Below are 22,264 nucleotides of genomic sequence, written 5' to 3'. Positions count from 1 at the left end.
CAGGACAAACAAGAGATAAGGGAATATTAAAATGAGGATGATAAAATAAGGGTTCTGAACAAGTGAATAAGGGTTAGGAGTTAAAAGCAGCATCAAAAAGGTGGGCTTTTAGCTTAGATTTGAAGACTGCCAGAGATGGAGCTTGACGTACCAGCTCAGGAAGTCTATTCCAGGCATATGGTGCAGCAAGATAAAAGGAACGGAGTCTGGAGTTAGCGGTGGAGGAGAAGGGTGCAGATAAGAGAGATTTACCCAGTGAACGGAGTTCCCGGGGAGGAATGTAGGGAAAGATGAGAGTGGAGAGGTACTGAGGAGCTGCAGAGTGAATGCACTTATAGGTCAATAAGAGAAGTTTGAACTGTATGGGGAAACGAATAGGAAGCCAGTGAAGTGACTTGAGGAGCGGGCTAATATGAGCATAACAACACTGGTGGAATATTAGTCACGCAGCAGAATTTTGAACAGATTGAAGAGGAGAGAGATGGCTAAGTGGGAAACCTGTGAGAAGCAAGTTGAAATAGTCTAAGCGAGAGGTGATAAGAATGTGGATGAGGGTTCTGGTAGTGTGCTCAGAAAGGAAAGGGCGAATTTAGCTGATATTATAGAGAGAGAAATTACAGGTTTTAGCAGTCTGTTCACCATCCTCTTAGTCTGACTGCTACTGGTGCTGCTGCTGTGTATCCTCCAGCAGGGGCTGTCTTCTTTGCTGTGCCAAGTTATGTAGCATGAAACAGGCCATGAAGATCTTGGCAACCTTTTCTGGGTTGTAGAGGAGCTCCCCTCCGGAATGATCTATTTTTGAGCTGGCCAAAAGTGTGTTCAATGATGGTCTGGGTGTTTTTATGGCTCTTATTGTATTGCTCCGGTGCCTTATTTTGGGGGTGGACAATGGGAGTCGTGAGTCAGGTTCACTGGGGGTAGCAATAATCACAGACATGGGTACGTATTGGCTGATATGGGGACCTTTTGGGATTTGGGTCATGGGTGTGGGTTCTGGGGGCATCTTAATGGAGGGAGTGTGGTGACACTGGGGGGGGGGAATGGAGATGGGGATTAAGAATCCCTGGTTTGCTTACTTAGGAGTCAGCCACCAGTGATATCCCCTAAGTCAAACTGTGGTAGATTCCTGAGTGCTGGAGTATATAGGCATACCTATATGTGCACTTACAATTACAGTTCTCTATTCTCTAAGAGGCTAATTTTATTACACAGTTTTTCATTTAAGAGTGTAGTAGGCACCTCCTTAGGCACTATTCTATAAACTACACATAAATGCCTCCATATAGATTATTTAGGTACATGGATAAATTAGCCTATTTTATAATCTATACACATATTTGCAAACTCTGTCCAAGCTCCACCCAAACTTTGTCCATGTAGATGTCTATCAGTTATGATAGAGAAATTTAATACCTATGTGGCATAAATGCACAGGGGGTGAGTCTCAATTGAAAGGAAGCTCTAGAACAAGGGGGCTTAGGATGAAGGTGAAATGGGATAGACTCAGAAGTAACCCAAGGAAATATGTCTTCATGGAAAGTGTGGTGAATTTGTGAAATGGCATCCTGGTGGAAGTGGTGGAGACGAAAACAGTATCTGAATTCAAGAGAGCTTGGGACAAGTACATAGGATTTCTAAGGGAGTGATAGGGAGAGTAGATGGCATGGATGGGCAGACTGGATAGGCCATATGGTCTTTACCTGTCTACATGTTTCTCTGTTTCTATGTTTATACCAGTCAGCATTTTATAAGAGGTCACAAATGGGTATTTGTGACCATATACAAATGGAAATTATTTTATAATATTACCCCCATACTGTCATTGTTAGGCTAAATTTGTTTCTTCTAGTTACTCAGAAGCAAATAATAACAGGATAAATGTTCTTTCCTATATTACATAACAATGTATGGTAGTGGCCTGGAATACCACTTCCTTCCAGCTACTGGTTTCTCTGACAAGTCTCTCTGGTATATATTAAGAATCCAAAACTGACTCCACTACCCATGGCTTACATGTGCCTCATAGAGCTTCACAGAGCTCTCTAACTACTGTCCCCCCATCCATTCATCTAGTCTCTTTTATCCTTGTTCCTTTTTAATGTGGGAGATCTCAGCATATATGTAGTCTCTCGTGAGAAAGGTTTCAAGGCCCTAACAAGCAGCACCTTAAATTTAGAATATACATTTCTTTATAGAGAATCATACATATTGTAATGAAATTGATAATGAGGCATGTACCAAAGGCATGCGTAAGCTAAAACCTTACATAAAGGTATTATATTCAGGCTTCTGTGACTGTGAAAGGCTGTTTGCCGGACTTTTTAATAAACATGATGGGGTTAGACTTATATATATACTAGTAAAAAAGGCCCGTTTCCGTAACAAATGAAACGGGCGCTAGCATGTGGTTTGGTTTTTTTTTTTTGTTTTTCCTGTTTGATATTAAGGGATATAAGTGTTTTCAAAAAAGACAAAGTTTTTTTTTTTTAAGTTGTATTTGTATTGTAATTGTTTCTAACATATTTAACATTTCATTGTAAACAATATGTTTTGTGTAATGTTTGTTACAATCAGATAAATGGTTTATTTGTTGAGGTGCATAAATCTGTTATATGAAAGAGAAAGGTTATTAAACAGATGTATGAGAGTGAGAGAATGTGAGTATGTGTGTCACAGATAGTGAGTGTGTGTGATATTGTTAGGGGTGGAGGTGAGATATATTGTACTGCATTCCTGGATCTGTGTGTGTGTGGGGGGGGGGGGGGGGTTATGCAGAATATGAGTGGGTTGATGGAACAATAAAGATTAGAGTGATAGAATTTAAGTATGTGTTAAATCAATGTAGTCTGATCCACAACAGTCGTAGCATGACCTTGAGCCAGCAGGAGGTGCCTCATAGTCTTTTATTCTCATTCTGTTTGCTTGATGAACTTTGGTCGTGCTGGTTGTTTTGCCTTCTGCTGCGGTGCGATTGTTGCTGTAAATTAACTGAAATTTAAGAATTAAACCACGCATTTATTGTGTTAGTTGGCATATAAAAAATCAATAAAGTGTCATATGGAACAGTCCTTGGATGACCCACAGCCTCCAGAAGTAACTTCATAGTATTTCATTCTCATGCAGTTTGCTTGGTGAACTTGGTTGTTTTGGCTTCTGCTGCTGTGCCTTTGCTGCAGTGAAAAAAACTAAAGTTCAAGAATTAAATAAAGCATTCATGTGTATAGCTGTTGTAGAAAAGATCGATATAATTTTTTTTTTTGTAATAATCAATGTATATAAATGATATATGATCGTCTCACCTGGAAATGCACAGTACAACTATTACATGGTAATGGGAGAAGTGCAACCCCTGCCTGAACCAGCTCCCGAAAGGAGTAGCAGCCTGAGATGTGGAATGTAGAGAGCACAAAACAGACCGATCTACTTGGAGAGAAGCACAGGGCGTGTGAAAGAGAGGGGGCATGTAAAACAGAAGTAGAAAGATGAATGATTAAAGGCTCCCCTTGCCAATGGTGGCATCGCCACCCCCTGTCAGAGAGTACCAGATATACAACTGACACAGGCGAGGGGAGGAGTTGTGGGGGATAGATTTTTGTCCCAGACATGTGGGACCCTGGACATGTAAATTGAGTGCCAGGATTGTTGGAGGACATGGTAGGAGTGCAGTGTTTGTGGTCGGGTGGGAGGGAAGGGGAAAGTAGAGGTTTGTTGGGCACGTGAGACAGACAGGGAGGAGGTCTGGGAAGAGAGGAGGGGAGAGAGGAAGGGAGTACGGGCAGGGTGGAGAGCAGGATTGGTATATAAGAGATTAGGGGCAAGGGAAAGAGGCCGTTTGTTGTAGATAAGGTAATAGGCAAGGGAAAGAGCAGGGTTGGTGGTCATGGGGACAGGGCAGAGGACAGAGCACATTTGCTGGATTGAGCACTGTTGCTTGATATGGAGGGAGGGTGGACAGGGGAGAGAGTAATGCAGCCAGTTGTTTTTTTTGTTATACTTTTCTGCAGGGTTTTTCGATGGGTGGGAGGGTAGGCTAAGGAAAAGGGTTATTGCACATGGGGTGAGGGCAGGGTAGAGAGGAGGGGATCAGAACTGGGGACAGAGGCATGTAGGAGGGGACAGAGGAGAGAGAAAGGGAGTTGGGCAGGTTAGAGAGGAAAGTTGGTGCCCATGGTGGCAAGGGTAGGGTAGAGAGCAGGGTTAGACATGACTGCAGGAGGAAGGTAAAGAGCAGGGTTTGCGGACATGGGGGCAGGGAATGGGAGAGAGCAGTTTTGGTGGAGAGAAAAGAGGATAGAGCAGGGTTGCTTGATAGTGGGGGAGGGCAATGTAGATAGGACGGTTGTTTGACGGGTGACAAAGTAATACAGCAAGTCATATGCATAGACAGTAATTGTAAATGATACAGTTCCTGATAGAGTCTTACAATACACATCAGAGCTTTACTATAAAAACATGTTTGTCGGGTTTAGGTAAAAATCCTTACCAGTCACATAGTTTCAAACAACCTTTGGAGAGTGTGTGTTGAGATGGTCTGTGTGAGAGAGAGTGAATGTGCGTTTGTCTATGTGTCACACAGAGAGACAGAGACTGGTTGCCAGCATGTGTGAGAATGAGAGTATGTGGCAGGGTCCCCCCTCCCTCCCAGTTCCCTGGTCTTTCTGTCAGTTGCAGGGATTTCCCCCTCCCCCCTCCCCAGGCTTGCAAAGTGTCATGGAGCAGAGTGTGGCTTTGAGGGTGTTTATTGCTGCAGAGATGATATAGAGTGATTCAGATAGCAATTGAGTATGCATGTATTTTTGTTTACATTCTGTGGTTTTTTGGGGGGGAGGGGTGTTTCTGTTAGTTAATGTATGTGTTTGTGGTGCATTGTCTGTGCATGTGTGACAGAGCATGTGTGACAAAGTTAGTTTGTGTGTGTGTGCAGGTTGTTGGTGGGGTTTTTTTTTTTAACTTTTGTTTTTGGGGAGGGGGTTGGGGGATGTGCTGTGCTTGCAAGCTGTTTCTTTGTCTGTGGGGTTTGTGTAGGTAAATCTTTGTTTTGGTGAAATGTAAGGGTGTTTGTAGGGGGGTCAGTGTTTGCAGAGTGCTGGATAGATGTTTCTATTTTTTTTTTAAGCTTCTTTGGTGTTGTGCTGAGGCTGCAGTCTTTGTTTAAGTGGGCGGAAGGGAGGTTATTTTTGCGATCGTTTTTTTTTTGGCCTTTTAGGGCTCCTGTAGGTTTTCCTTTGAAAAGAAAAGCAGTGTGTGAAGCGGAGCTGTGTTTTCCCGAGTTGAATGAGGTCCGCGAATCCTCGAGGTGGGTTAGCAGTTGCCTTATGCGGGGGATGTTTTTTTGTTGTTTGGCGGGAGAGGAGCAGCGTGTGCAAGCGTCGTTTTTGTTAGCGGGGAACAGTTGAGGAGGAAAGCGCTGTGGGAAGCAGTCTTGTTCTGGGTGCAGTGGTTTGTGGAAGGGAGAGTAGGCTGCTGTTTCAGTCTGTTAGAGGCCGGCTCCGTAGGAACGATGGAAAATATTATTCCATGTGCTGTGTGGATGAAGGGTTTGTTGTGGCGGGGGTTGTTTTTGGACGTCCTGGGTTGACTCCTGAGAAGGTGGGGGGGGGGGGCGGTTTGGAGTTTCGTGCATCTTTGTACTTCTCCCCCTGCCTGGGTTTGTCTGTGGTGCTGGCTATTTGGGGTTTAATTTTTCCAGTCTCCAGTGATTCGTAGGCAAGGGAGGAGTACCCTACTCCTCCCCCCGCCTGGGTCTGTCTGTGATGCTGTCAGCATTTCTTCTCTCTCCCTTCCCCTCCATCCATGTGCATCTCCTTCCTCTGTCTTCCCTCCCCTCCATCCATGTCCAGAATTTCTTCTTTCTCCCCTCCATCCACCCATGTCCAGCAACCCTCCTCTCTCCCCTGCCCTCCCCTCCATGTCCAGCAATTTCTCCTCTCTCCCTGGGCCCTGCCCTCCCATCCATGTCCATCGATGCTCCTCTCTCCCTTTTGACCATCTCCCTCTCATTCCCTCTCCAGCACTCCCATTCCCCCCTCTGTCTCTCCCTTACCCAGTCTCCTAAATTCCTCCCCCATCTTTCACCCACTGGGCCAGCATGATCAGAAAAACAAAGTCACCAGCCAACAAAGGTAGAAAAAAAATCATTTTATTTTCATTATAGTGTTTGGAATATGTCCACTTTGAGAATCAGGTGCTCAACATTAAAAGTTCATATTTATTTATTTATTGTTTTTGTTTGTTTTTTGTTACATTTGTACCCTGCGCTTTCCCACTCATGGCAGGCTCAATGTGGCTTACATGGGGCAATGGAGGGTTAAGTGACTTGCCCACAGTCACAAGGAGCTGCCTGTGCCTGAAGTGGGAATTGAACTCAGTTCCTCAGGACCAAAGTCCACCACCCTAACCACTAGGCCACTCCTCCACATTAAACATGAATTAGATTGGAACCTGGGATCATTTATTTTTTTTTTCCTGGAGAGAGTAATGCATTGCCTCCCCCCCCCCCCCCCAGGCTCTCTCCCCGGCTATAGCCAGCTCTGCAATTTTGAGGGGAGGTGGGGGGGGGGGGGGGGCGCAGAGGTGGACCGGGGAGAGAGCCTGTTGTTAAACATTTACAAGCAAACCACTGTTTAGTGCCCACCCATCCAACCCGTTGGCCCACCCAGAAATTGACTTCTGGCTACGCCACTGGGGCTTACTTGTCTGAAACTTTTTCATATCATATACCTTAGACACCGCAGGGCATATTTGATCATTACATGCCACATACCCTAAATATTGTGTGGTTCTGATAGCCATGGAGCACACTGGTTGTCAATCTAGATATATAATTTAAGCTGGTGTTGCCTTTACCCTTAATAAATGGGACTCTGTCCTGTGTAGAAATCAGCACTTACATGTGTTTCACCAATTACATGTGCAAACCCAAGGAATATTGCTTGTTTTCTTAAATGTGTTTCTAACTACTTGTTAAATGGCTGTTGCTGCTGGACATGCCAGCTTTTGCATGTGTACCCTCACACATCATTATATGCATTTTACAAAAGGCTTTGTATTCAGTGAGCTTTTTGTAAACTACCTGAAATGAGAAACTGTGACTGGCCCAACATGGATGTCCCATTTCCCACATGAAGGACATATGTAAAATCAGGTTCTACCTAGATGTTATTCAGATAGAGTTAGGCCTCCTGAATAGAAGATAGTGCCGGCATTGTCGTCACTGAATTATTATGCTCAGCACAGGTGCTTGTGCTGTAATTAATACAGTAATCATACTGGCTAAAAATTGGTCCCTTTATTTTTTCTGTGTCTAGAATATATTCAAACTGAGAAATGACAATTTCCATTTCCAATCAAATATTTACAGCAATATGAAACTTAAATAAAGAAGAGATCACTATGGTACTTGTATCTTCAATATCATTTGACTGAACAATGATTTTTTATTTGTTCACAGATATTTTATGTTTACTGTGGAAGCCTAAGAAATAGCATTTTAAATAACAGCAAAAATACAGAAATTACTTTTTGTGACAACTCAATTTCCCCCATATGTCTGACAATCTAATTAAACCTATAAATATTAAAATATTCTACAGTACCAACATAGTTGAAATTGCAATGATAAGGTTATGCATATTTATTTTTAGAATTGCCAAACAGATCTATTTTTCATTTGTTCAGCTTAATGCCAGTAGTAACCCACAACTTAGAAAAAAATAGGGAAATCATAGAAATCTACACCATCCCTTTAAATTAGTCAAATTTGAATTTTATGACAAGGTGCTTTGTCAATGAAGGCATGTGGGCATATAAGTTGTACCTATTTATAAAGGTACTAAAATGAGAGACCCTCAAAGGAATGGAAAATGATAAAAAACATTAAAAGTCATCCAGTCCTAATAAAGGGGCCCTTATACATAAGGGTACTAAGTACTTAACACATGGTTAAGATACAAAAACAGGCAATCACACAACTTCATTAATTGGTTTTACAGTAGTTTGCCTGTTTCCATGTGTTAAACTGCATATTACTGAATTTTTCAGAATTTTTCTGTCAGGGGGTATGGCATGGGCCAGAGAAACAGCCATGGAAGCATTAGCCACCTAACACATTACACTTACAGTGCCCTAATTGGCTAACACAAAAGTAATGTGGAATCATTGGACCCTTTTACAAAGCTGGACCATTTTTCCAGTACATCTGGAAAAAAAGGGGGGGGGGGGGTTGGGCCAGGAAATGGATGTGCGGCAAAATGAAAACCAGCGCACATCTATTTACGGCCTGAGCAATAAGGGCCCATGTATTACCCGTATGGTAACCATCCAGTGTACGCCAACTGCCGATTACCGCCAGGAATGCCACACGATAGAAAATTATTTTCTACCGCTTGTTTTCAGTGCACTCCAAACTCGGAATTACTGCAAGGTGCTCATGCTAGCCGGGCGGTAATGCCGACTTGACGCATGCTGCATGCGTGTAAGCCCTTACGTGCCTTTGTAAAATGGCCTCTACTGCCTTCTAAATAGGAGGTGCTAAGTGCTTCCATCCAGGTACCACATATTAACCTAAATGTTAACACACAGCAGTCAGTAAATGGGAACATCTCTTCTGGATAGTAGTGTTGGGCTTGTGGTGCATTAAAATCCTATACTATAGTGTGTTAAGCCCAAAACTTAACACACTTTAGTAAAAGGGCCCCAAAATGCATTGTGTACAAAAGCAGCTCTCCAAAAGCCACAAAGATGATTCATATTTACTAATGCCAATTATTACACTTCAGAATTAGTCGGGCTTGATTGCAAGCACAACAGACTTCACTGCTCAGTATAGTCCTCAGTTCTAATCATTGGTCACTGATCCTAGTGAAAGCAATCAAGTTCCAAAGTCTTCCATTAGTTCTTCAATGGCCTGTAATCCAATGTTGTAGTTTTTTTCCCCCCTATTTCATATATGCATTTAAAAAAGCATTAGGGACTAGGTTCAGTAAATCGCGCAGTTAGTGTAGGTTTTAGAATATGCTGACTGTTAGTGCAAGCCCACACTAATGCTAGAATGCATTAAAACAGCCAGTGTGGTAAAAGTCTGGCACTAACTGATTAAGGGGAAGGGGCAGGGACTTAGCAGACTAGGGGTGAAAAATAGATGTGGACTACAACTGAAATCAGTGCATAGTAGGTAGCTTGCACTGTCAAATGTGCAGTTAATGTGGGTTCACCTAATGCCACCTCAATAGGTATGTACAGTGAGTACAGGTAGCATTTATGAGAAAGAGGATGTGTACACAAAGCCTGAATGAACCCGAGAAGCTTGTGTGCTATTAAAGCACTATGAACCTTTGGGCCTTACATTCTATATAAAAAGAATACAATAAACTAAACTAAGGGGTTAATATTCATAGTTTAAGCAGGCGGGAGAGGCTTTTTCTGTGAAAGAGTATTTTCTTAGATTCCTCCTAAGCCTATTTCCTTTTTACTTCATCCTATGATCTCTCATTCCAGTTTCCGTCATTTGAAAAAGGCTCACCTCCTATACATTAATGCCACTGAGGTATTTGAACGGCCCTATTGTATCCACTCTCCCACCTGTCTCCCAGTGTATACATGTTGAGGTTCATAAGCCTGTCCCTATATGTTTTATGACAGAGACCACTGATCAATTTTGTAGCCGCCCTGTGAACCGACTCCATCCTATTTATATCTTTCTGTAGGTGCAGTCTCCAGAATTTCACACAGTACTCTAAATGGGGCCTCACTAGAGATTTATACAAGGGCACTATCACCTCTTTTGTTTCTGCTGGTCATCCCTCCTCCTATACACCTGAACATCCTTTGGCTTTGACCGTCATCTTTTCTACTTGTTTGGCCATCTTAAGATCATCAAACACAATCACCCCCAAGTCCCGCTCTTCTTTTGTACACAGGAGCACTTCACGCCCTATATTTTATTGTGCTCTTGGATTTTTGTAACCCAAGTGCATGACCCTGCATTTCTTAGCATTAAATCTTAGTTACCAATTATTGGACCATTCTTCAAGCTTTCCTAGATCCTTGCATATGCCATCCATACCCTCTGGGGTGTCCATCCTATTACGGAGTTTAGTATCATCTGCAAAGAGACAACCTTACCATATAGTCCTTCTGCAATATCACTCACAAAGATGTCAAAAAGAGCAGGCCCGAGGACCGATCCCTGCGGTACACCACTGATAACATCCCTTTCCTCAAAGCAAGCTCCATTTTCAACTACCCTCTGTCTCCTTCCATTTAACAATGTTTTAACCCAGTCAGTCACTTTAGGGGAGATTCAATGTATGGTGCCTACAAAACCGGCGCTGAAATCAGTGCCAACTAAGCATATTTTATAATCCGTGCCTAAATACGCTTAGTTGATATTTCAGCACTTAAATCTACGTGCATTCATTTACACCAACGAAAATGTGGCATAAATCCCAGCATGTAAAGTTTGGTGCACTGGGCCATATTTTATAACTAGGTGCGTAAATTTCAGAATGCCTATGAAATGCTTAGTTCCCCAGCTATAACCATGCCCCTTTTTGCCTGCACATGTTATAAGTTTGGCGCACATCATTGCAGAATACGCTTAGTGAGTTCTGCGCTTAATTCCAATCAGTGGCAATTAATGCTCATTATTGCTTGTTAAGTGCTGTTATCAGTGCTCATTAGCTTGTTAAATTATGCGCATTCTTATAGAATCCACACCAATTTCGGCTCCAATCTCTATGCGCGCTATATGGAATCCAGGGGTTTAGGTCCCATACCGAGGGCAGTCAGTTTATTTATCAGTTGCCTGTGCGGAACCGTGTCAAAGGCTTTGCTAAAATCCAAGTACACAACATCTAGCGCCCCTCCCACATCCAACTGTTTTGTCTCCCACTCAAAGAAATCAATCAGGTTTGTCTGACATAACCTACCTCTAGTGAAACCATGCTGCCTCGGATCTTGAGGTCCATTTGATTTGAGAAACCTCACAATCCTCCACTTTAGAAGTGTTCCCATTAATTTATTCACCACTGAGGTCAGACTGACAGGTCTGTAATTCCCAACCTCTTCCTTCTGCTCTAGTGTTCTACACCATTCACTATTTTGTAGACCTCTATCATATCCTCCCTCAACCATCTCTGTTTTCATCTCCACCACCTCCTGCAGGATAGCATTCCAGGCATCTACCACCTTCTCCTTGAAAAATTACTTCCAAATGTTATTCCTGAGTTGGCCCCCATGCAATCTAAATTCATGTCCACTAGTTCTACCACCTTCCTGTCTGGAAAAGGTAGGTTTGTGGGCCAACTGCCAATATTCAACTCCTGAACATTGGCACTAAAGCACACTATCTAAATCTGGGCAGTGGAGGGGCATTCTGGGAGCAGAGTCAGTGAGGAGTCAGAAGGCTGTTTGAGCACTGGTCATATTCAGTCCTAGTGCCCAAGCTGGATGACTTGATAGGACCACACAAAAGGCTGCCTTGTCTTAGGCTTTTAGATATGTGGATGCTGCCGCCATATATTGGCCAGCACTCATATATCTTCCAGATTGTGGCCATAATACTGCTGTTCTATCCTCCTTTCCCCCCAGTAGGAGTCAAAACTCCCTCCCGGACCCCCACCCCCAAATGTAGTGGCTCTTCCAGACCTCAATCAGTGTTGAGCCTCTTCCTAGACACCCCTACAAGTGTAGCAGCTTCTCCAGGACCATCAAGTATAATACCCCTTTATGGACCTCCCCCTCCTCTTAAAATATAGTGCTTCCTCTTGGACACCCCTAGTATCACAATCCTACCACAGAACTGAAAGACAGTTGCTAGAGTCATGGCAGTCATTTGAGGCCAGAACCAGCATGGGCTGGAGTAACTTGTATCACTCCTGCCAGAAGAACCCGCTAGATCACCAGGAAATGATAAGGTAGGCCTGGGAATGGGGTGGGGCTTCTACACATGGGGTGTCTGGGAAGAGGCACTACACTTGGGGATCCAGGAAAGGGTGCTACTCTTAGAAGGGCAGTTAGAAGTGTCAGGGGAAATTAGAGATTCTCATATACAGGTCCTGGCTGATATTCAGCTGGGACCCACATAAATGTCTTATGCAGGTCCCGCTGAATATCAGCCGGACCCGTATAAGTCCTAACGACCAGCACATGTCCAGTTAGACTCAGAAATTCAGTTCTGCTGACTGTACATGGCTCAACATTGAATAACCGGGTCTAATTTAGCAGGTGATGGTCAGTGTTTAAATAACCACTGACCACCAGCAGCCGAATATTGACCAGTAAAAGGATGAAGAGTGGCATAATCCAGTTTCCATGAAAATTTCACACATTTTCACCTCCAAAGATGAAGGAGCTGGGCACCAAAAGAGAGACTCATCTATATTTACTCCTTCTTTATACAGTACTGAATAAACTTTGCAAGTGAGTGGGTGACTAATCTCTTGTGAACTGATTAAAGGTCAGTATGAAAGGCAGCAGTAAAATATCAAAGGACCTAATTTACTTTCCCTTTCAGTGTTTGTGTGTGTGTGTGTGTGTGTGTGGTGGTGAGGAGCTTATAGAGCCATTTTTTTTAGAAACATATCCACATATAAATAGAGAGGCATTTACATGGGTATATTGCATATACACATGTAAATACTGATTTCAGAAAAAAAAACGATTTACACCTTGAGATCCACATCACGCAAAGATTTCAAGGGGATGTGGTTCGGATGGGATTGTATCTACACCAGAATTCCCCCATTTTACAATGGAATACACATGTATGATGAAACATTTCCACGTGATAGAATCTATGAGTGCCTTTGAACAGTTCAAAGGTACTCATAGATTCTTTAAAAGTGCTAATTTCAACCAGGGGATTTACATGAGGATAAGGGGCCATTCTCCTTAATCTCATGCAGTTTAGGTCCACCTTCAACATGAAATGAAGCTAAAACTTCAGTTTCACTACTTAATTGGTGGCATTTACACATGTAGGTATAGTTGTGAATTGGCTGCTCCCATTGCACTTGCTGGTAAATACACCTGCACTCCTACATGTAATTTTAGGAAAGGTTTTTCATTGGTAGAATGTTTTCTAAAATACCATCAGAACTGAGTACATCTTGATCTAGATATCTCAATTCTGATCTCTACATTTTCCCCCTAATTCTATATATGTCACTCAAAATTGCATGTGCAAATTTGGGTATGCAATCAATTTGCATGCGCAATTTTATTGATAAATGAGCCAATTAGCACTGATAATTGAGCACTAATAATTATTGATGCTAATTGACATTAATTGATTTGCACATACATCTTTAGGCACTGGATTTCATGTGTAAATATTACATGCAGATCTGAAAAAGGGATGTGGTCATGGGAGAGGTATGGGTGAATCAGGGGCATTCCTGGAATTTGCATGCTGTGTTATAGAATTCAGGGGATCTATGCATAATTTAGACATGGGGATAAATACCAGCATTCAGTTGGTGTAAATCTTTGCACCCCAAATTGGGGCGTGGATCCCGGGCTAGATGCTGTTCTATAAATGGCACCCAACTTTGAGTGCCATTTATAGAGATTAGCACCCATTTTTTGTGCCATGTATAGAATTAAGGTGGCCTTTTACAAAGCCACGCTAGCATTTGTAGCTCACAGTAAAAATCAACTGGTAGTAAACGCTAAGATGCCCATAGGAATATATGGGCATCTCAGCATTTACCGCCAGCTGGATTTTACCGTGAGCTAAATATGCTAGTGCGGCTTTGTAAAGACCCCTAAATCTTTTACGTGTAAGGAGGCTACCTTATATTTTCCATTTTTTTTCTTTATACCTCAAATATATAGGTTTGTTAATGCTTTACATCAGCTCTGAATACCTCTGAAATAGACAATGTGATATTATCCTCTGTTATGTGCCCAGGGGAGATTCAGTACTGCAAGGTCATATGGAACCCTGATTAAGAAATTACTGACAAGTATGTAAAAGAACAAAAAACTGTTTGAGATTTATGCAACTTGTTACTTTCAGATCACAAAGAGGGCAGGGAAATTGTTTCTTTCCAAAATATCAATTTGTCATAAAAGTCTATCCCACTTTAAATTGCTTTTTTGCTGAGAGATTACATTGCTTAGGTCTGTTTAATTCATGAGCATGTATTTTTCAGAGGTTTGACAGAAGTGACCTTATTTATAGGTGGAACTCATCTTTTTTCTTTTATATGTCCTTTTTTCTATATGCTTGTCTTTCGTACATAAATTAACAGAGATTTTACTCTAAAGATAAATAATAGGAATTAATGGTGCTGCATGTGCATTTTGGCAGTATAACAAGTTATTTTTTTTAAATATGCATTGGCTTAAAAATAAATAATGAAAAATATATTTTGATAACAGACAAAGCTCATGTACAACAGTGTCTGCAGTAAATTTCAGAGCAGCAGTTCCAAATTAAGAAGATTTGGGAACTTTTTCACTTTGTCTCCTATTAATAATATAGCCACACAGCAGAGTTTTTACTTCAGGAGTTCTTTGATTCAAGAGAAACTTGGAGTATTTGTAGGTTATGATACATTGAAGGGCTAATAATAATGAGTGGGAAAGTGCGGGGTACAAATGTAACAAAAAAATAATAATGTACATAGGCAGTTTAGATTTTTAAAAAAGTCTTCAGATCTGAACAATGGATATAAGATAACTCATCACTTCCAACTACACATCTTTATACCTAATTGAATGATAGCTGTCTTACCTACCGAGCTCCAACATTGGAAGTATCTTGATAAAGTATGTCCTTCCCTCTCACATGTCATTTAGTACCCAATCCCTTTACTGCTATAATGGCTTCATACTAGAGTAGGATATATGGACTAAAAATATTTTGATCTGTTTAGGTCCATGTGTTTATAGGATTTTTGTTTTACTTTGTTTATAACTTGTTTTACATTTTAGGGCAATGTCATCTTTAGCAGAATTTCCCAACCACCAGTCTGCTTTCTCTACTGCCCTCCTACCTACTCCGCCATTGCTGCTGCTTCCAAACACCAGCAGTACTGGCAAAAGAACATAAGAGACCTGCAGGGCAGCAGCCTGTATATGTGCAGCTGCTGGCTCTGCTAGTCCCACCTTTCTCCAACATCACTTCCTGTTCCATAGAGCAGAGGATGAAAGCATCACAGTCGGCAGCTGTGTGTATAGAGGATGTGGCTCTGTAGCTGGTCCTGGAAAGCAGTAGCAGCCACTGGGATGCCGGGGGAATGAGTGGAAGGGAAAGAGATGATGCTGGAGGGGGAGGAGAGAAAAGATGATTGGAAGGGGGAAAAAGAGAGGGCTCATGGATGGAAGGTGGGGGTGGAGAGAGGAAAGATCATAGAACAGAACAGAGATTGTGGAGACACTGGATAGAAGGGGGAAGAGAGAGAGAGGGACTGTCATGAAATGCCTAGCCACTCACCTGGAGTTACTCCGCAGCCACTTAGAGGGTCTATCCCCAGCACAGCTCAGGTCCACCTGCACCTGTCACTTGTGCTTTACACTAGTACCCTCCTCCCACCAACTATATCACAACTGCCTCTGGGCAAGTCTCCTGCTCTCAACTTATCCCCAGTGATTTCTAGGTTACTGGAGCCAAACTCCCAGTGGTCCCACAGTTCCCAGAAAGCACTACAGACCCAACACACAAACCACCAGGATTATTTATCAGTCCAGACAAATAGGGCAAACAAGAAATTATGTTTATTCTCTTAAAAATATTGAAATGGAACAAAATAGTTCAATTGGCAAACAATAACAGTTAATTGAAATATGGATCAATTAAACAGTAACTAAACACTTGCATACTTCCTAGAAAGTACCTGAGGAGATCAGGCGTTTCTGTTCACAAAGCTTCAGCAGAGATCTCTCTCGCTCTCTCTCCTTCTCCCAGACTGAAACTGAAGCAACAACCAGCATCTTCTGTGTAATTTCAAAACACCAGGCCAATCAGAGCCCATAACAGTCAAGTTTCAAATAAAAACTGGTTACATCATTACAGGCACTTCCTATTATCTGTGTGCCAACTAAAAGAAAGAGAAGTAAGAAAGTAAGTAACAGAAGTAAGAAACTAAAAGAAAGAGAAACAGAAGCACGCACCTTCCCAAGCTTTGCCCCTGTCAAGTTCTTTTGCTGTGCTGCATCATTTTGATGCTGAAAAAAGAAGTACTGTGATAGATAGATAGATAGATAGATAGATAGATAGATAGATAGATAGATAGATAGATAGATAGAGATATTTTTGATGAGGGCATGTCATAGGTGGGGAATGGGCATGGAAGCGTTCTGATTAGCGTGCACTAACTAGGTAACACAGACTTAACACGGGAGCATTAGCACCTCCACTCCCCCTAAATAGGAGGCAGTGAGTACCCTCATGTTAAATTTTTGCAGGTACTGTGCGCTAAAGGCAATAGCTTATGGCCTGCAAAAAACATGCTTTGTGGTAAACGTTCTCACATGAAGTAAGTACGTGTTAGGGCTTAAAGCCTTTGATATACCCCCTAGTCTTTTAATCTTAGAATGTAAGGTAGCAATAGTCCATGCATGAAAGTATCAACAAGTTTGCTAAATCAATAGCCCCCATCCACAAAGTTTAAATTTTGCCCGCTTGCAGTACCAAAGTATTTCCTATCAGTTAATCTGCCACCTCAACCAGTCATTCAAAGCAACAGTTATTGACTCTGGGTTCCTGCCTGTTACTACTTCTAGATTCTGTGCTTTCTGTTTAATGGTGCCCAGTCTATCCCAGACAATGACACACTGGTCTGCTGTTGCCATTCTGACTACTCACTTTCTAAACCTCATTTTGGAAAGTTGAACTGTATCATGCCACACCTTATTATGACAAATCCTGCAAAATATCTTCAGATGCTTCAAATGAAATATACAACTGAATGTTATTTATTTATTTATTCATTCTTATATCCCACATTATCCCAAAAAAACTAGTTAGAAATACAATTATAGATCATTTTAACTCAGTATCAAAACACATTTTAATTTTAAAAAAATTCTTAAAATGATAGATTTTTAGGTCGGTTGAATTGTGGATAATATTAGGGCTGTACCTCAATTAACATTTTTAATTGCAACAATTAATTGCATAAGCTCCCCTCATATTTCCTCCTGTACAGTGCAATACATAACAGCAGATGTAAATTTCTCAAAACTGACATATTTCATTACTAAACTACAAATTTCTCTCTCCTTTATATTCTGGTGATTTCTATATTTCGAATTATCTTGTTCACTGTCTCTGGTTCTGCTTCCCTGTGCTCTGAACTCTTTTTCCTGGACCTACTGTCTATTAACCATTTCATTTTTTTTCTCTTCCTTCACTTCCTGCTCCTATATATATCTTTCACATTCAACTTTCTTCCATTTTTCTTTCTCTTTCTCAAATCTATCTTGTTTCCATCTCTTCGCTTCCCTCCATGGACACCATCTTTCTTCTCTCCTTTTCCCCTTCTCTCAATGGGCACCATGGTCTCCCATCTCCTTCCCTCCCTTCCATGCGTACCATCTCCTCCCTTCTCTCTCCCTTCCCCTCCATGGGAACCATCTCTTCCTTTCCCTTTCCTTGTCCCCTCCCTTCTAGGGGTACTATCTCTTCCTTTCCCTCCATCCCAAGGGCACCATTCCCCCCCCCCCCCCCCCCCACACACACACTCCAGTCCATGAGCATCATCTCCCTTCTTTGTATTTTCCATCCCTTGTATCTAGTGGCATCTATCCTTCTGAAGCACCATCCCCCCCCCCCCCCCCCCAATGTCTGCATTTATACTTCTGAAGCACACCCCTCCAGCTGTCCGCATTTATCTCTCTGAAGCACCCTCCCTACAGTACGTATCTATCCCTCAAGCACACTCACCCCACCACCACCACGGTCCACATCTATCCCTTCCTGCACTCCTCTCCATCCCCAATGATCTTTCTATCACTCCTCACGCTGCCTCTAACTTCTCCTCTCGTTCCTCTGACCTTGCCTTTAACGCTGAAGGCAAGCTGCTTTTCTCATCCACCCAAAACAGGAAGTTCTGTCAGGAGAGACAAGACGCTATGGAGAGAAGCTTGGGAGGATGAGAGAAGCAGCCTGCCTTCAGCATTAAAAGCAAGGTCAGAGGAATGAGAGGACAGGTAGAGGTAGTGGAGGAGTGAGAGAATGCTGACCACCTGTTCTGGGCCCCAGTGCTGCTGCCAGAGCCTCTCCTGTCTTGCAAGTTGTGCCGGTCCCAAAGTGCTGTGGGCTCGTATTAGTGCGGTCACTTGCGGGTTGTGGGTACATGGCTCTTCTTTCTCCCTCCACATGCCCACCAGCAGCTACCTCTTCCTAGCAGGGCTGACCCGGCAGCTGGTCCCTGAAGTTCTGGTGATCCCAAGTCTATTTTTTTTTTTAAATGCTGGATGCTTGTGAGTGGGGAAGGGAGCCCTGCTGTTAACGTGTTGTTAACTATTTAACGTGTTAATCACGTTAGTGCATTAAATGTATAGCCCTAATCATTATTAATGCCTCTTGTCTCCTTGGGAATTAGATTACACCATTTGGAACCATGTAACTGAAACCTGCTGTGTGGACAGACTTATAAAACACAGTTTTGCAACTAGGGAGATGAAAAAGCAAGTAATCTCTTGTTCTTGAATCTGCATTTGGGTTTTGCTCGTGCCTTTTCATTGGTAGATTAATGCAAGTTACCATTTAGATACTGTAGGTATTTCTCTGTCCAATGGGAGATTTAAAAATCACATGGGTCTATGCTTCAGCTAACTTGCATTAGATAATGAGCTGTGAAGCAAGCAAATTCATGTAAAGTAGTTCATTATTATGCAAAATGAACAATACAGCTTGCATTAAACCTCACAAGCTGTGCTGTTCACTGAAAGTTAACATCTCAAAGTGTTAACTTTTTCCCAGGAGTATTATGCTGTTAATGCACATGCTGATGATCCCAGGGATGTTTTGAAAGGAGCTAGTGAATGTTTATATATAACTCCTGTACCTCCCCAATCCCTTTAAAAAAATAGACCACTACCCACTGGAGTCTACAATTGCATATATGTGTAACCTGTAATATTGTTTTAAACTTATCATTTATTTATTTATTTGTTGCATTTGTATCCACATTTTCCCACCTATTTGCAGGCTCAATGTGGCTTACAATATTCCATCATGGCAATCACAATACAAGAGCAAAGAAACAGTTGGTATTACATAAAGAACAAGTGTAATATAGTAGATATAAACAAATCGGTATATAAGATAACAATCATATTATCAGGAAGTAGTGATGTGCTAAAATTCTTAATATAGATCATTATGGTATGCCTTGTTGACAAGAAAAGTTTTTAGTGATTTTCGAAAGTTGAATAGGTTGTGAATAGATTTCAGGTCAAGAGGCAATGCATTCCACAGCTGCGTACTCACAGCTTGGGAAGTGAAGATTTAGGAATGTGCGTGCTGAACTGTTAGCATTCCTAGGTGGCAAGTTGATAAGGTCTGACACAGTAGAGGCTATTATTAAAAACAAAATTACAGAGCACATCCGAGGACAAGAATTACTGAGACCAAGTCAGCATGGCTTTTGTATGGGGAAATCTTGCCTGACCAATTTACTTCAATTCTTTGAAGGAGTAAACAAACATGTGGACAAAGGGGAACCGGTTGATATTGTGTATCTGGATTTTCAAAAGGCGTTTGACAAGGTACCTCATGAAAGGCTACAGAGGAAATTGGAGGGTCATGGGATAGGAGGAAATGTCCTATTGTGGATTAAAAAACTGGTTGAAGGATAGGAAACAGAGAGTGGGGTTAAATGGGCAGTATTCACATGGAGAAGGGTAGTTAGTGGGTTCCTCAGGGTCTGTGCTAGGACCGCTGCTTTTTAATATCTTTATAAATGATTTGGAGATAGGAGTAACTAGCGAGGTAATTAAAATTGCTGATGACACAAAGTTATTCAAAGTTGTTAAATCAGGACAGGATTGTGAAAAATTACAAGAGGACCTTACGAGACTGGGAGACTGGGCGGCTAAATGGCAGATGACGTTTAATGTGAGCAAGTGCAAGGTGATGCATGTGGGAAAAAAGAACCCGAATTATAGCTACGTCATGCAAGGTTCCACGTTAGGAGTTACGGACCAAGAAAGGGATCTGGGTGTCGTCGTCGATAATACACTGAACCTTCTGCTCAGTGTGCTGCTGCGGCTAGGAAAGCGAATAGAATGTTGGGTATTATTAGGAAAGGTATGGAAAACAGGTGTGAGGTACGTTATATGCCGTTGTATCGCTCCATGGTGCGCCGCACCTTGAGTATTGTGTTCAATTCTGGGTCGCCGTATCTCAGAAAGATATAGTAGAATTGGAAAAGGGGCAGCGAAGGGTGACTAAAATGATAGCGGAGATGGACACTTCCCTATGAAGAAGATTAAGGAGGTTAGGGGCTATTCAGCTTGAGAAGAGACGGCTGAGGGGAGACATGATAGAGGTATATAAAATAATGAGTGGAGTGGAACAGGTGGATGTGAAGCATCTGTTCACGCTTTCCAAAAATACTAGGACTAGGGGGCATGTGATGAAACTACAGTGTAGTAAATTTAAAACAATCGGAGAATAACATGTATAAATGTTTGTACATTGGAACTTGCCAGGTGCCCTTGGCCTGATTGGCCGCTGTCGTGAACAGGATGCTGGGCTCGATGGACCCTTGGTCTTTTCCCAGTATGGCATTACTTATGTACTTATGACATGAATTCTCTGGTGCAGAATAGCAAGAAAAGAAGAAAAACCAACAGCTTTTTGCCAAATGTGAAACTCAAACACACATGTCCATTCCTTCCAATGCTATTTAGATGCCCCATTTGCTCCTCCCCATCATAGTTTTTTTTTTAAATGATAGGACAATATTGCTCCATTCTAAAAATAAACGAAAGAAAGCAAGTATAAGACTTCACATCACATTGGTGATTGACCAATTTTCCTTTTCACTAGTTCTATGCTATACTTTTTGATGTCTGAGATTAGGACTTAATCAGAGATTCTGAAACTTGAATTCAACTGGCTGAAACATTTATTTTCTAGGTTGGGTATTTGGTTAGTGGTGCCTCTAATTGAGTACAGTACTTTTTGTTTACAGATTCTGGCAGATCTAGAAAATCATGCTCTTTTCAAGGATGACCTGGAATGTCAAAAGCTAATCCTGGAAGCTATGAAATATCATTTGTTACCAGAAAGAAGGCTTCTAATGCAGAGTCCAAGAACTAAACCTAGAAAATCTACCGTGGGAACAATGTATGCTGTTGGAGGAATGGACAACAACAAAGGTATAATATGAGAGTTTCATAGAGACAACTCTGGCTTGTATTGTGAAATATAAACTAGAAAAGGCCAGGTTCATCAATTCAATGAATCTTTATTAATATAATTTGAATAAAGCTTAAACAATTTTATTACTATATATTGTTATCAATATAAAATACCAATAAATTGTGTAAATGTGCACAGAAAATAAAAAGCATATTCACACTCAAATCTTAATGTATCAAAAATATTCACAAAAATCTCCAAAATTGGCAAATTTGTTAAAAAAACAAAACAAAAACAAATCCTCAGTGTACTTATTGTGGATTATTTTCTTTGAACGCTGTGATGATGTAGGAACCTTTTCTTGATGGTGGTGCCTTCACAATTTTTTTCATTATTCAGCATCGTATGAAGTCAATCTTAACCCCGCCCCCCAACATAGATCTGTGTTTCACCAATTGACTTCTTCAGTGGGAATCATAGTGCTAAGAGGTCATTAGGTCATTCTAGTCACTGTATTGACTGATGTGCTTCTTGCAGATTGATAGAATGCTACCAAATACAGTGAAAAGCAAATTAAACTGTTCAGTTATGGGCACTAGGCAATATTTTATCCAGGTCTATATTTAAATAGCCAGAAAGCTGAAAAATCAAGTTACTGTGTTCTTTCAAATATGAAAGCATTAATGAACTTATCATTTTGATTTAGTGCATGCCTTTTCAGTAGTATCTCAAGGGGAGTCGCATTCAGATACAGTAGGTATTTCCCTGTCTCTAAGCTTATAATCTATTATGATCCCTTTCAGGCGCATAGCCTTGGGGGGTCCTGGGCCCCTCTATTTTTGTCTCAGGCCCCCACAGCAGCCAGGCACATTATCGCTGTAGCCGAGAGGAATCCTGAAGCTCTGCCAGCTGAAGAAATCTGGAGCCCAAATCAGCTGGAAA

At 41.6% G+C, this 22,264-nt stretch overlaps 1 protein-coding gene across 1 annotated transcript in view; it reads left to right on the top strand.

Annotated features, from left to right (window-relative positions):
* KLHL1 (kelch like family member 1) overlaps window positions 1-22,264 on the top strand; it is a 683,807-nt gene that overhangs the window by 394,451 nt on the left and 267,092 nt on the right. Inside the window, exon 6 of the mRNA XM_030202420.1 lies at window positions 21,153-21,339. Coding sequence (XP_030058280.1) covers window positions 21,153-21,339 — 187 coding nt within the window. The remainder of the gene's footprint in view (window positions 1-21,152; window positions 21,340-22,264) is intronic.

Source organism: Microcaecilia unicolor, chromosome 4 (assembly GCF_901765095.1).
Source record: "Microcaecilia unicolor chromosome 4, aMicUni1.1, whole genome shotgun sequence".
NCBI lineage: Eukaryota > Metazoa > Chordata > Amphibia > Gymnophiona > Siphonopidae > Microcaecilia > Microcaecilia unicolor.
The sequence above is the reverse complement of the archived record's forward strand: the minus strand, read 5'-3'. Positions and strand labels throughout refer to the sequence as shown.